The 16,515-nt window shown below is 38.5% G+C and overlaps 1 protein-coding gene across 3 annotated transcripts in view; it reads left to right on the top strand.

Moving 5' to 3' along the window:
- Nucleotides 1–16,515, top strand: part of LOC126292064 (uncharacterized) — a 305,572-nt gene that overhangs the window by 26,410 nt on the left and 262,647 nt on the right. For all 3 annotated transcript variants that reach the window (XM_049985869.1, XM_049985868.1, XM_049985870.1), the window contains exon 3: nt 15,841–15,945. In XM_049985869.1, the coding sequence (XP_049841826.1) occupies nt 15,841–15,945 (105 nt within the window). The remainder of the gene's footprint in view (nt 1–15,840; nt 15,946–16,515) is intronic.

Below are 16,515 nucleotides of genomic sequence, written 5' to 3'. Positions count from 1 at the left end.
TGTAATAGCAGATCCAGTTCTGTGTTTGTTCATCTGTATTTAGTTATTAGTTTGTGTACTGAAATCTTTATTTCATTTTCATTTCTTACTCTCTCCTGTAGATTCATGTGGGTCATTCCATGTCAGTTCAACCAGTGGCTCCAGCTCATAGTCTCAGATTTGACTGAAATTCAGTACACTAATTCTACCACGTGTGGAACACTCGTGAACAAAGTATTTGTTTCTCCTGCCAATTAGTCCCAGAATTATGACTTGTGAAAGAAGGTGGCGTGACCCCAAAATTGCAACCCGCATCTGGCAATCTATCTTCAGATCCAACTTCAGGTCTTAATAACTTTGGAACTATTCCACACAGTCCAGTGAAATTTTTACAACCCAGTAAGATCCGTTTAGAGTAGACACTCCATGAATCAAAACACCAACAACACATTTCTGAGGGAAAATAAAAAGTTCCAAAATGTGATTAAAAAATGTAATATGTTAAAAGGTACATATTGTAGGTGCCCTCTATGTCAAATATAATTCACACAGAAAGGGTATAAATTTTTTGTGGTAAGCTTAATGTGGCCTAAACACTCACAGAACTCGTCTTGCCCATATCAGTCACACAGAGTTACACACACACACACAAAAATAAAAAAATTGAAAATTTTCCGGAAAAACATCGATTTTCTAAGTGTGGTAGCACAAAAGCGACAAGTGATATCCAAGCCAAATTTCACAAACTGCCATAATGATATCTCAAAATTTCAGCATGTTATTGCAAGACATTCGTGTACAATGGAAGTTGACAGATGTATTTGGTGATGTGGCCATTGTTCCACAACACAATTTTGTAAAAACGCATCGTAAACTGTTCTGCCTCTTCTTATCCTCTCCCACATCTGTTTAATCACAATGCAACAACATATAGACAGACTAACACAACCTATCATTAATTTTTACTGCATCTTAACTGCTAAAAACCAGTTAACTGTGCTTCAAACAGAAGTTATCCCACACTTTAGCTACTGTACTCTGTACATTGAATGGCAAATTGTACTGTCTTCCTGACACTGTGGTAGGAACTGGAACTGCCATAAGAATATGTTCAAAAGGAATCCAACACCTGTCTGCCAAACATGGACAATGAAATGATCTTGCTGGTCCTGCTGGTGCCATGAAGTTCACAAATACATCACCTTCTGCTTCACAGCACTCTGCAACACATCCTAAGTACCACTTTTCATCATAGAACTTATAATTATAACTGGACAGTCTACACATTGTCAGCGTCTGCTGGAGAGAAGTGATGATGGCTCCTTGTGCCTGCAACAGTTTTAATGTGTTCTAGTCTGCTTTTTAGCAACTCTTTGACTGAATTCACCTCATCTTTTGAAACATAGAATGATTGTATGCCAGAGATATTTTTTCTGTACCCAGGTAAATAATTGAAGAGGTGTTAGAATGTGACCTGCTGTAGGGTGCTGCAGACTAGCTCGTGATGCCATGCGCTTAATGGTAGCACCAGTACCATCACATACATTTTTACCATGACTTGTTGCGAAAAAATTCCATTCTGCGTGAATCTAAAAATCATGGTAATGCACACATAAATTTTTGAGGTTTTTACAGTTTTTGCACTGACTAGCTGCCCCATCACTGAAGTATTTTACAAAATGTATGTGAGGCAGCTTGTTTTTCACATGTGCCATGACTGCAAATGTGGGCATGAACTGCAGTGGCATCATGAATTAAACAGTCACTAAAAATGCACAGGTTCATGACAGACACATCACCTAATTTACCTCTATAGTAAATTGCAAATGGCTGGAGAGTTGCTTGACTGTTGTCCCAATTATATCCTTGGATGACATCTTGAACTGTAAATGCATAATTTTCAGAAATGTCTAGCATTACTACAATTTCATCTTGTTTCAAATTATCCTCATAAAACTGGAGATAAGCCGATTGTACCGTTGCTGTGAAACTGTGTGCGGTCAGTTTGTCCATTTTTTGACAACACATTTCAACAAAATCTTCCATTGTACTTTGCTTTGTTTCAAGATTTGTGCAATTCATGTGTGTCCATTGTTTATAAGAAACTAGTTCATCGTCATCCATAAGGAGTTCACCATACAGTTTGTTATTCATATGTTCTTTAAGATTGCCTTACCAGGACACTTTTCACACCTGTGTATCATGCACTTGTAGGAACTGATGTCACACACTAGCAGCTTCATTGCACCTTTGTAAAACAGACCAGAATCTTTTAAAAACAAAGATTCCAAGACTTACCAAGCGGGAAAGCGCCGGCAGACAGGCACATGAACAAAACACACAAACACACACACAGAATTACAAGCTTTCGCAACTGGCAGTTGCTTCGTCAGGAAAGAGGGAAGGAGAGGGAAAAATGAAAGGATGTGGGTTTTAAGGGAGAGGGTAAGGAGTCATTCCAATCCCGGGAGCGGAAAGACTTCCCTTAGGGGAAAAAAAGGACAGGTGTACACTCGCACACACACACACATATCCATCCGCACATACACAGACACTGTATGTGCGGATGGATATGTGTGTGTGTGTGCGAGTGTACACCTGTCCTTTTTTTCCCCTAAGGGAAGTCTTTCCGCTCCCGGGATTGGAATGACTCCTTACCCTCTCCCTTAAAACCCACATCCTTTCATTTTTCCCTCTCCTTCCCTCTTTCCTGACGAAGCAACTGCCAGTTGCGAAAGCTTGTAATTCTGTGTGTGTGTTTGTGTGTTTTGTTCATGTGCCTGTCTGCCGGCGCTTTCCCGCTTGGTAAGTCTTGGAATCTTTGTTTTTAATATATTTTTCCCATGTGGAAGTTTCTTTCTGTTTTATTTAGACCAGAATCTTTTATAGCAGCAAACATCAGCTTAGCATTTTGATGGGTCTCACATACACAAACATTGTGTGTGCCCATTGTACTTACAGGCACAACCCATTTTGGCCGAAGATTGAAAAAAAAGATGATAAACCTACTTTGGTATTGGGATACTTTTCCTTGAATTCTACCTATAGTTCTGATATGTTGCATAGCAACAGTCTTTTTTGCATCTGTAGACGTACATTTCCCATTTTCACCATTACATAGTCTTTTTTTCCATGCATTATTTGGCTGTAGTCATTATTTTCATAAAACTCCAACACTAGCACATTTATTTCTGAACTCAATTGCTTACCCTGAGCCTGCTCAAGTTGTGGAAGCACTCCTTGGGTTGCTTTTATTTTCCTAGCTTCCTTTACCATATATGTAGAAACATTTAATTCCTTTGCAGTGTAGTGAATAGACCAGCTGGAAGGTGCAAGCTACTTTTTCTGGCATGTGGATATGGCACATTTTTCTTTCAAATCATGCACAATTTTGTCCAAATCAGAGCATTTCTGGCATCATTTCTGTTCCTTTGGAGCAGATAGTTCTTCCTCTTCCACCATTAGTGTGTCAGCTATTTTGTGTTTTAATTCCATTTGAGCTTCTAGTAGTTTTCTTCTACCATAGCTGGGCCTGTCTCTTTTCCCAACTTTGTGTGTCTTCATGGGGGAAAAACCAAGACCAGTCACTGAAGTATTTAACTGTTCATCTGCTGTGGTTGTAGGTGGCTGATACTCTTCATCACTGTCATGTAAATTATCAGAATAGTGTAACACACCTGGAACATAACATTTGTCCTGGTTTCATATTAAGTCCCATGCACTGATTCACTTTCAATACTGATTTTATATCAGTTTCTCTGAGGCTACATTTCATTGTCTTCTTATGAATCCGAAATGGATCAAAACAACTTCTTTGTAGGAAAGAATACTTATCCAGAAACTAAAGTTTCCTGGAACTGTACTTATTGTGCCCACAGGGTGTATCCTGGATCTCCATAGCAAAAAATCTTGATCCGATTCATCCAGATCATACAGTACAAGTGTATGCCACATTTTGTTCCATATGTTGTTTTATGACATTTAGATGCTTGTGCTCTACCAATACTGCAACTTGGGTGAACAAAAGCACCACTGGTACACTCTTCTGCCTCCATACTGACTTTCCACAACAGTACTGACCAGTCTGAACTAGAATCTTAAAAACATGAGTAACCTGTAATTGTTGCTTGTTTCCTTTGTTGTTCCTGCCTAACAATGACTCATTCTGTCCCTGAAAACTACCGTTGTTTAACTTTCTGTTGTGTAATGGTTCCCAACAATTGCTGCAGCTTTATCTGAAACAAGCTGTCTGCATCATCACTATTACTTGCTAAATCATTTTAAAAGAAAAGTAACCAAATACATCTCTGTCAACTTTTATTGTACACACATGCCTTGCAATAACAAGTTGAAATTTTGCCACATATTACATTATGGCCTACTTATGCAGTTTTTGAAATTTGGCTTGGATATCACTTGTCCCTTTTGTGCTACCACACTTTAAAAAACCATGTTTTTCCAGTAGTTTTTCAAATTTTTGTATTTTCGTGTGCATGTAACTCTGCGTGACTGATATGGGTAAGATGAGTTCTGTTTGTGTTTACGCCATATTAAGCTTACCATAAAAAAATTTATACCCTTTTTGAGTGAATTATATTTGGCGTAGAGGGCACCTACAATATGTACCTTTAAACATATTATATTTTTTAATCACATTTTGGAATTTTTTATTTTCCCTCAGAAATATGTTGTTGATGTTTTGATTCATAGAGTGTGTTCTCAAAGTGGATGTTACTGGGTTGTAAAAATTTCACTGGATGGGGTGGAATAGTTCCAGAGTTAACTAAGACCTGAAGTTGGGTCTGAAGAGAGATTGCCAGATGCGGGTTGCAATTTACAGGTCACGCCACCTTCTTTCAGTAGCCATAATAATGGAAATAATTGGTAGGGGAACTTAAAATTTTGTACATGAGTGTTCCACACTTGGTAGCATTGGTTTGCTAAATTGCCGCCAAACCTGAGACTGTCAGCTGGAACATTTTCTCAAATTGGTTGAATTGACATGGAATGATCCATGTATTAATAACAAACGTGTTATTTCTGTCTGCTACACATTCAAGTGATTAGTTCGTAAAACGACAGTTTAATTTTAATTTTGAACGCATCTCTGTAAAAGTACGTATTAATTTCTAATGTATGACACGTTTCCTTCAATTTTTAGATCATATCACAACTTTTTTATTTTCATTTTCAACAGTTTCATGTTAAAGAACATATTTAAAGTGAATGTATAACAAAAATCTGTTGTCTACTACACATCCTGCTGAATTTCCTTGTGTTCATTTTTATTGTCGCTATTGTTGTTGTTCGACAGATGAATGTATTACCACAATGCAGTCTTTAGTTTGTTTCATCCGCTACCGTACACCAGGTACTGTTCAGGAACCATATTATATTTTGATTGAGAGCGACTAGACCACTGATATGGCCTTCAGAACAACAAAAAGCAGAGTACAGAAACAGCTCACAGCACTCCCGCCCAAAACGGCAATTGTGAAGTGATCTGGTAATAGTTATTATTTGAAACATGTCTTTTTTGGCGGGGGGGGGGGAGTGGCCTTATATAATGTATGCCTAGGGGCACAAAACTTTTTTAATCTGCCACCGCATACATCACGGTATGTCTAGGTTGCTCAGTGCGGATGTAAGTTAAACAGTCATCACCATGATCTACCTCATAAAAATTAAAATTGTGTTTACTTCTACTTAAGAATTTATAACATAAATCTAAGTAGGCTAACTCATCAAAACAACTTACAGAACAAAGTCATGCTTAAAACATAGTACACTGTCCTTCATTGCAGAATTTCAGAGACAGTTTAATATGTTAAATATGTCCAAATCAACAATTCAAAACTACTAGAATATACGTTATCAAAAAAATGATAGGGCCAGTACGAGTGTTAAATGTCATACAACAGCAGTTTAAATCGAGAAACATACAACTGCAATTTCCATTGACATCTGACATACAAGATAAACCACGTACAAATAATGGCATTAATGATGTATGTAGGAAATAAATTTCTTGTTGTATATGAATATTTCGTTGGACGTCTAGTTTGGCTTGACAGATTACAACTGTTGAAATGCATACACATGTAAGCAATGGTAAATCCAAGATGGAATGTAAACATATTAGAGAGGAAAGTTGCCACTCACCATATAGTGGAGATGTTGAGTTGCGATAGGCACAACAAAAAGATGCACAATTATAGCTTTTGATCATTAAGGCCTTTTTCAACAGTAGACACACATACACACACATGCACACACACACTCATGCAAACGCAACTTACACACACATCTGCAGTCTCAAACAACTGAAACGACATTGCAGTGTGGTTTCAGTTGTCTAAGACCACAGACATGTGTGCAAGTTGCATTTGCATGAGGTTGTGTGTGTATGTGTGTCTATTGCTGATAAAAGCCTGTGTGGTTTCAGTTGTCTGAGACAGCAGGAATGTGTGCCAGTTGTGTGTGTCTATTGCTGACAAAGACTTAATGGCCAAAAGCTATAGTTGTGTGAATCTTTTAGTTGTGTCTATCGCGACTCAGCATCTCCGCAATATGGTGAGTGGCAACTTTCCTCTCTAGAACACATGTATCATGTGTACGAGATCAAGAGAACGTATTAACGACTTCCTGGCACATTATATATACATCAGGTGTGTACCATAAGACATACCATCCAGACAGATCCAGTCTGACCCCAAATGCCAGAGCAAGTATTATGCAAACATTTGTTTAATGTAATTTTACTTTTGAATGGCAATTTGTAGTGATCTCTATGATACTGGAAAGTGTATACACAATGTGAAGCAACTTGCAACCCTGAGGGACAATGTGTTAAAATATTTTAAAGCGTTAAGTTAAGGTATGTTATAATTCCATAGGTTATGTTAAAAGACAATTTATTGAGTTATGATATCATGATTGTGAAATATTTTTCCTGTCAGTTTCTGCTCATCCTCTTGCAAATCTGATAATTATGACATATCTATGTAGAAACTCGATATTCAATAAAATACTTTTTAGAGATTTTGGCTTGTGATGTTTTCTACAGTTGCCAAATCATACCGTTGACAGAGCTCCAAACAATGAATGTGCTCATATTCAGAACTAAACACCTTTCAGACCCTCTGGTGAAGAAGTGTTCATATCTCATATCACAGAGAGTGTGCGTCTTCAGGCCCATGTTTATTGGACTGGAAGCAGGATCAAAATGGGTCCGTTATTTCGGATTATAAATAGTAGTGGGTGCAATAGTGAAAACAGTGGACACACAGTTGAGCCAAGACATAGTGACTGCTGTCCACCATGAGATAGTTGTGATTGGAGGTGCTGTGGGCAAGTGACATGGCAAGGAAAGTATATAAGCATAGGAGAGACAAATGAGAAATTATTCTAGTGACAGTCGTGGCCAAAATCAGGAAATCTACTGACATCAGTGTCTTGAACAAAGAGCACATAGCTATGACTGAACACCCTGAAATGTGCACCTTGGAAATGGTGAAGCCAGTTAGCTGTTCATGTGCTGCTGTTGTGATCATCACTGGAAAGTAAATGTATGAAGGTGAAGCTATGAGTAGGCAAGAACACTTATGATGTCTATGACTGATTACAGTAAACATACAGAGGTTTGTCCACTTCATAAGGTTGGATAGGAGGCAAGCTGCGGAAGATTTGAAAACGGAGTAAGGTACTGGTGCAGGCACATGTGTTTTGGAGCGTACCGCTTAGCGCACACTGTCAAAGGTGGGGCTGTGCGGCGAACGACCCATATGTGTTCCAATTTTGACCCAAGACATCATCGATTATTATCACTACGGATCAAGGATCTTTGAGATTATACTGTGGATCAGTGTAAATGTGTCACATGATCAGAATGAATCACACTGCCATGTGAAAGCTCCATGACCACAAACCACCGGCCTGTAATTGATGGGAATTGGGTAACTTGTTCATGGACATCAGGTGCCATGTACCTGGACGAAATTACCAATGCCTGCTACAGAGAATTACTACTGTATTGCTTTCCAAACCCAGACCAGAATACCGTTAATCACTTGTTATGGCTCATTAGAGTAGTAGTAATGAATCTTCCAAGGAGTACAGTGGACATAATTTTTTGTGTTTACTGACAGATTAAAATACATATTGTCACACGAGTTTACCTGAACAGGCGATGCAGTTTTATCTTAAATATTAAATAAAATTATCAAATATTCAACAATAACATCATTGTAGATAATGGACCACAGTGAACGGGTACTAGGGAGCTCAGTAGACAGACAGGAAGTCTGTCTGCAGAGGGCATGGGGAAACACGCGATCTAGTGTAAACAATTGTCTCAGTCACTGTGGTGTGAGCTGAAAGGACAGTCAGTACCTGTATGTATTAAAAGACAGGGTTAATAACCTCTGAAAGTAAACAACCTACAAATCAGGAAAAGGTTTCTGGAAGCATAAACGTTGAATGTGGTGGCATTCTATGACTGTGAGACCTGGACTATGATGACTGGGGAAAGGAAAAGACTGAATTCTTTTAAGATACGATATTAAAGGCACTTCTTGGAAATGTGGTGATCTGCTAAATGGTTAAGAGTGGGAGGGAAAAGGAGTTTATGGAAGGCTATTGTAGAGAGAAGAGTTCAGGTTAGTGGCCATGTGTTGACATATGAAGAGCTTCTAGAAACAATAAATCAGGCATCTATCAAAGTTGGAACAACTACAGGAAGGCCATGACTGAAGTACAGATCAAATTATAAAAGATATTGGCTGTAACTTTTACACATAAATAAAAAAGAAGGCAGAAATATGTTAGGACCGGAGATCTGCTGTCAATAAATCCTTGGTTTGATTTATGAAGGAGGAAACGGTGTGTAATACCTGTATGCAAAGCATTTATGATATTTGTTCTTTATTTCCTGGGCCTATCAGCTATTGGCAGTAAAAAGTATTATCTTGAACAGCATGGAAAAATTAGTTACCAACTTCGAAGTTCATATTAGGGCTGTAAGGGGCCTTCCATTTGGTTTCACCTCTGGTTCCAGTAGTGTTGAGACACATTTTGTACCAAATGTAAATTTTTAGTACTTGAACATTAAAAACTTCAAAAATTGAATCAGGTAATGGCTGTAGTGTTAAGAAATGTAAAATTTTTGTATTAAAAAAGAAGATGGGATCCCATAACTAAAATATCCGTGAGTGACATATGGAATTGGTGAACCAGTAAAAATATCTGGATGTAACAATTTGTAGGAATATGAAAGAACACACAGGCTCAGATGAAGCAGATTTCAGACTTCTATTCATTAGTAGTATGCTGGGGCAATGCAGTCAACAAGGGAGGTTGCTTACAAAATAGTCATATAATCTATCTTCAAATGTTGTTAAAGTGTGTGAGGCCCACATGAAGTAGGACTTACAGGGGTTGTTGGATGTACACAGGGTTGGGCAGAACAAATGGTCACATATTTTTTGAACCATTGGTGAGCATCACAGAGATGCTGAAACTCCTGAAATGCCAAATGCTTGGAAATATATGCACACTATCCCAAGAATATCTGTTTAGTAAATTTCAGAACTTGAATATAAAAAAACTTCAAAAATGGAAACAGGTAATGATAGTAGTGTACTTCAATCCTGTACATATCTCTTATGGAGGGACTGCAAAGACAAGCTTAGACGAATTACAGTGTGCACAGAGGCATTCAAGAAATTATTTGTCCCATGGTCCATACTTGAATGGAATGAGAATATGCCCTAATAACGAGTACAGTAGGATGTATCCTCCTAAGTGGTTTACAAAGTATGGCTGTAGACACATCTTGTGCCAGTGTTCTATCTTGGGCAGTCAAGAGAGGTTGTGGCTAACAGATTTTTTATGAACCGCAGAGGAATGACAGCTGTTGATAACAAATCGTCTCAGGTGTGTGCACTGTGAGGTTTGGGAGGCGGGGTTAGTTCATTTTTCTATAACAAAGAAGAGTAGTAGAGATGTGGAAGCTGGAAATATCCAACAAGTGATCTTCAGGTGACAGTTAGGACCCAAAACAGTTTTTAAAACCTGTCTTTAAGTGCAATCTTTAAAGTCCTACACACTTAATCGGTGTCGGAGATGGTCCACTTACATCAACCACTCGTGTGCATGAAACATAGTCATAATGAAACCTAAGAGAAGTGTGATGTGAAATTACTTCAGTGAAAAAATTCCCAGTGTATAAAATATATGAGAAATGCTATTCAAAAACAGGCAGTGGCACTGTATATTGTAAAGGCCATTTAAAGTGACTGCATACTACTGAATATAAACAGTGCAGGAATTTGAATATGAAATAAGTGTTATTTCACCCATCTTCCAGGTGCCACAAGAATCGGAAAGATGTAACTTTCCGTGGAAGTTTTGATGAGAAATATGAAGTGTGACTGTATGAACCATAGACTGAAAGAAACACAGGTTATTCTGTGAAATGATTGACCTTTGTGACATCGCATTCAATCTCATGCTTTAACATTTACTGTAGTCTGTTACATAAATGACTGACATTTGAGACATCCCATTCAGTAATATGCTTTAACATTTACTGCAGTCTATTACATCAAACTATCTGTTACGTATGCACCATTTCAATTTATTCTCTACACTCATGTTTATATTAGGGCTTGAAATTATTAATTCCAAATATAATGTTGAGTAGCAATATGAATATGACTTCCTTTATATAAACAAATCTGCCTCACTATATTTTTATTCAGAAATGATAATGAGTATCACCTCTCACTTTGGTTCCAATAAAGCCATCTCCATTACATCTATTGTGTGTATAGTTCCCAGAGGACAGTTGGATAATATAAGTTTCATATTGTGTCAACCCGAGGGGTAGGGGGGGGGGGGGGGGGGGGGGGGGGACACCTGAAAGTTGTATTATTCAAGAATCAAGTTAGCAAAAATGGCAAGCAGTTCTTTTTATTACTACAGGGTGTTTCAAAAATGACCGGTATATTTGAAATGGCAATACAAACTAAACGAGCAGCGATAGAAATACACCGTTTGTTGCAATATGCTTGGGACAACAGTACATTTTCAGGCAGACAAACTTTCGAAATTACAGTAGTTACAATTGTCAACAACAGATGGCGCTGCGGTCTGGGAAACTCTATAGTACGATATTTTCCACATATCCACCATGCGTAGCAATAATATGGCGTAGTCTCTGGATGAAATTACCCGAAACCTTTGACAACGTGTCTGGCGGAATGGCTTCACATGCAGATGAGATGTACTGCTTCAGCTGTTCAATTGTTTCTGGATTCTGGCTGTACACCTGGTCTTTCAAGTGTCCCCACAGAAAGAAGTCACAGGGGTTCGTGTCTGGCGAATAGGGAGGCCAATCCACACTGCCTCCTGTATGTTTCGGATAGCCCAAAGCAATCACACAATCATCGAAATATTCATTCCGGAAATTAAAGACATCGGCCGTGCGATGTGGCCGGGCACCATCTTGCATAAACCACGAGGTGTTCGCAGTGTCGTCTAAGGCAGTTTGTACCGCCACAAATTCACGAAGAATGTCCAGATAGCGTGATGCAGTAATCGTTTCAGATCTGATGGGCCAATGATTCCTTTGGAAGAAATGGCGGCCCAGACCAGTACTTTTTGAGGATGCAGGGACGATGGGACTGCAACATGTGGCTTTTCGGTTCTCCATATGCGCCAGTTCTGTTTATTGACGAAGCCATCCAGGTAAAAATAAGCTTTGTCAGTAAACCAAATGCTGCCCACATGCATATTGCCGTCATCAATCCTGTGCACTATATCGTTAGCGAATGTCTCTCGTGCAGCAATGGTAGCGGCGCTGAGGGGTTGCCGCGTTTGAATTTTGTGTGGATAGAGGTGTAAACTCTGGCGCATGAGACGATATGTGGACGTTGGCGTCATTTGGACCGCAGCCGCAACATGGCGAACGGAAGCCCGAGGTCGCTGTTGGATCACCTGCTGCACTAGCTGCGCATTGCCCTCTGTGGTTGCCGTACGCAGTAGCCCTACCTTTCCAGCATGTTCATCCATCACGTTCCCAGTCCGTTGAAATTTTTCAAACAGATGCTTTATTGTATCGCTTTTCGGTCCTTTGGTTACATTAAACCTCCGTTGAAAACTTCGTCTTGTTGCAACAACACTGTGTTCTAGGCAGTGGAATTCCAACACCAGAAAAATCCTCTGTTCTAAGGAATAAACCATGTTGTCCACAGCACACTTGCACGTTGTGAACAGCACACGCTTACAGCAGGAAGACGATGTACAGAATGGCGCGCCCACAGAGTGCATTGTCTTCTGTATCTTTCACATCACTTGCAGCGCCATCTGTTGTTGAAAATTGTAACTACTGTAATTTCGAAAGTTTGTCCGCCTGAAAATGTACTGTTGTCCCAAGCATATTGCAACAAACGATGTATTTCTATCGCTACTCGTTTAGTTTTATTGCCGTTTCAAATATACCGGTCATTTTTGAAACACCCTGTATAACCCGTTTCGACAGATCTGCATTCTCATAATCAAATCTTGTAACACTATTAGTTGTAAATGTTTGTTACAATACTGAAAGTCACATAGTGATGTTGCCACAAATAAAATGTGACAGGGAACACCAGCTTGTCGTGGTGTCAAGCAATTGGTGTATGCTGTGACATCAGTTACTTGTTGTGTGTTTTAATTGTACATTGCTTTATTTGTGATAAGCTCATGTTTTATTTGATCCAACATCAGTAGTTGCCTTTCAGTATTGTAACAAGCATGTGCAACTAATGTTTAAAGATGAGACTTTGACTGTGTAGATCTGTCGATACCGGTCATAGTAATAAAATTAATTACTAGAGATCTTAGCTAACTTGATATTTCAAGAATAATACAGTTGGATAATATGAATTAATCATGGTAATAATAAAAGAATGGTATTACTAATTTAAATATTTTCAATTTTTCCAGACAACAGTTTATATCTACCATAAGTGAGCTTCCAAAAAATAGTATAATTTTGCTTTAAGTCAGGCAGAAGTATTCCACTGCAGACAAGGATATGACTGAACGGAAAGAAGGCAGTTAAGTGATGACCCTTTGTGAATACCCCACTCCTCTGTTATTGTAGAGGCTATGGCTTCTCTGTATTCTGACTCTAGTGGCAGACAGCATATGATCTAAATCCAGACATTCAACTGGTATCTTTTAAATTTCTCCTGCTGGGTTGATTAAACTGTAAACAAATCATTAAGGAAATTCTCTTCTCCCATTCTCCATAAGGAGTTGGGCAAATGTGCAATCCCATAAGCCTCATTCATATTTGATGTCTGAGGGGTAGGTCACACAGCCTTACATGGAGCTCTACTGTAGCTGACAATTTGCAAAATTTAATGGTTACTCTTAATTAAAAATTGTGAAGTTTCATTTGAAGAAAATGTCAAAAATCTGGGAGTAAGCATGAACATATGCTATTTAATCAGCAAGCTAAATAAGTGAAATATTCCCTGGTATAAATTTACATCTACTGAAGAGAACTGCAATAGAAATTCCCAGAATTGAATTGATAGGTAATAAAGTGTACAATTTTAGAACATTTCTAGAATATCTATCCTTAATTCACATGGTAGGCAAGTAAATACTTCCTGATCCACCTTAAGTTGATGTACATAAACATAATGAAACGCTAAGAAATAAATCCTGCCGCCATATAATCAAACTAAATAGAAATTCAAATTTCACTTATCAAGAATATTCCATGTCTGAATGACTATAAACCTGCCTAATGGCCTTCAAAAGATGAGTCAAAACTTGAGTGAGTGTTTCTATCGCTGAAGCCAACAGTAAATTTGACAGAGCCCCAAACACAGGAAACATGTCTGTCAGTTGAAGCTGTGCAGCCTTGTATTCACCCCTCTCATAGATGGACTAGTGCTGAGTGCTCCTGGTCAGAGTGATTCCCGATGATGACTGACTGGATGTGGACTTGCATGCAGTGTCTCATGGCCTGTGTAGCCATGTAGCTCACAAATTCGCTCCATATTTTTACACATATAACTCAAATGATGTGTTCTTTGATGCTAGTCTCTCTCCAACCATTTAGATATATAAGTCACATGCAATATTGAAACAACAGGTCCTCAGCAGTCAGGAGGCCTAGGTCAGTTGCAAAGTCTAACAGAAAGAAGAAAGTTCTACTGCTAGGTCGTTTGAAAGGTCGATGTGTGGGACAGCAGTTGCAGGAAGTGTTGGGGAGTGAGTACCAGGTCATCAGCATTGTAAAGCTTAGTGCAGGGTTGGCTCAGCTGACTGACGGCATAGGGGAATTATGCAGGAATTTTATGAAGAAGTATCAGGTAGAGTCTGTGATACTATATCAACAGTCAATGTCTATCTTCAAGAGTTGCGGGAACCGGGGTGATGCAAAATTTTTACTGGTGTGTTTATTTTTAAAAAAATGTGTTATCTATTATGTTGCATTCTAAACCAAAAATTTTCTATTTTCAACAAGCTGCAGCTTTTCCAAATAGCTAATCATTTGCTGGTCAACTTCTATATCGTTTGCCATTTTACAAATGTACTAATGACTGTTCAAGAAAAGAGACATTTAATGCTGTATTGTGATAAGTTGTATGCATTGAACTTGGTTATCCATTATACTAACAACATTTTGCAGGTCGAAGTACAAATTAATGAATAAGACTAGTGTATCTTATTAGAGTTACGTTACATAACAAATAATATGATTTCTTACTGAAAATGCGTACTCTCATTGAATACATTTAAAGTAAGGTGAAGCAATTCTTGCTTGATCACTTTCATCTATTCCGTCTCTGAATTTCTGAAACATCATAATAGGTGAAACTGATTTAGCAAATATCATTAATCATATTTTTTGAAAATTGGAAGAATTGAGTTGTGAACAGGAGTGTGCATACCCCCCCCCCCCCTGCCCCCCCCCCCCCCCCCACACACACACACACGTTACCACAGCACCCTCATCCTGCACTGCTCTCCACTGTTGTGAAACCCGTGCATCACATACATAGCCTGTGCAGTTTCCACACCTTCCTCACTCATTCCTAACCAGCAAACTGGCCGTCTCCCACCATGCTGCTCGTTACTTTCTCCAAATCCTCTCCTGCCTGCTGCCTCTCTATCTGTATGCCTCCCCCCCCCCCTCCTCCCCCAAAGCTCGCTAGTACTCTTTATCTGTGTGTGTGTGTGTGTGTGTGTGTGTGTGTGTGTGTGTGTGTGGGTGGGTGGGTGGGTGGGTGGGTGTGGGCGCGCGCCTGTTTTCGATTCGAAGTTTCTGCTTTTCTTTGAGTAATCTCCTTTGCTCCTAAAGTATTTATGTTATTATTTGCTTCAATTGTATTGATCCTGTATTCTCATTTGATAACTACTGTAATTATATCACATGTACAAACAATGCTCTAAAAATAGTTTACTGGGTGAAATAAATTTATAGAATGAGTGGTGAACAAGAGTGTCTTTCCATTTTTATCAGAATTTCTGATAAAATGCCATTTTTCTGTCCTGTAAAGGCAGCTTATAAAAAAGCATCAAGTTTGTAGAGGAAAAAAGAGAGAAAGCTTAAGTCCCCTACCAACAAGATCATGCATGTATAGAGCAATTAAGACAGGCTTAATTGTCAATTTCCATCCAAGAATATTAAATTTGTTGAAGCTTCAGTCATATAGAACAAAAAATGAAATTCTCCTTTGAATACAGGCTAGACTCCCCCATCCATAGATCTAGAACTTTTTGCCTTCTGTCTTGTAGTGTATGCTTTGTTTGCAATTTGTTCTTTGTAATTTGTCTTCAGTTATATTTTTCTTACAGGAGAATGTTCCAGAAGAACATGAAAGTCCTGCCTATGAAGAAACTGAAATCAGTCATGATGAAACTGAAAACAGTCATGATGAAACTGAAAACAGTGAACAGCCAGTGAGTAACATTAATATGAGCAATTATGTTTGTTAACTTTTGGAGGATATTTCAGAAACAATAAGTAATTTTATCAAGAAAGGAGAAAGAGTAAATTACCAGATATCTTCAGCTCTTTAGTTAGCCAAACATTTTTCAGTAACTTTCATCCATTTTCAGTGTGTGTGAAGCTTTATTTTTTTTTATCTTTTTTTTTTAAATGTGGGACGATTTTCTCTAGTTCCTGTGATATTATTTTAAGACTAAAAGCTGTAATGCCTTTTAAGTGGTTGTCACTTTTAAGTACCTTACTTAAGTCTTGAAGTCAACAGGGTTGCATTTGGTACATTTTGTGGCCAGTCATCTTGTGTGGTTCCTTTATTTGTGTTGTTTAGAGAATGGTTTAAACTTTTTTTTTATGATGTGACCACTATTTGATTTCATCAGTCTGCAATGACAGTGCATCCTTCTAGCCTTTTACTTTAGTCCACTCTCGGGACTTTTGTGGCATAGAGTGAAATCACATTAGCAACTGCTGCCATAATCCTTGCACTTGTAACTATATGTGGCCTCTTGAGACAAATCACATGA

The sequence above is a fragment of the Schistocerca gregaria genome, chromosome 9, assembly GCF_023897955.1.
Source record: "Schistocerca gregaria isolate iqSchGreg1 chromosome 9, iqSchGreg1.2, whole genome shotgun sequence".
In the NCBI taxonomy this organism is placed as follows: Eukaryota; Metazoa; Arthropoda; class Insecta; order Orthoptera; family Acrididae; genus Schistocerca; species Schistocerca gregaria.
Note: the sequence above shows the minus strand (reverse complement) of the source record. Positions and strands in the feature narration are given on the sequence as shown.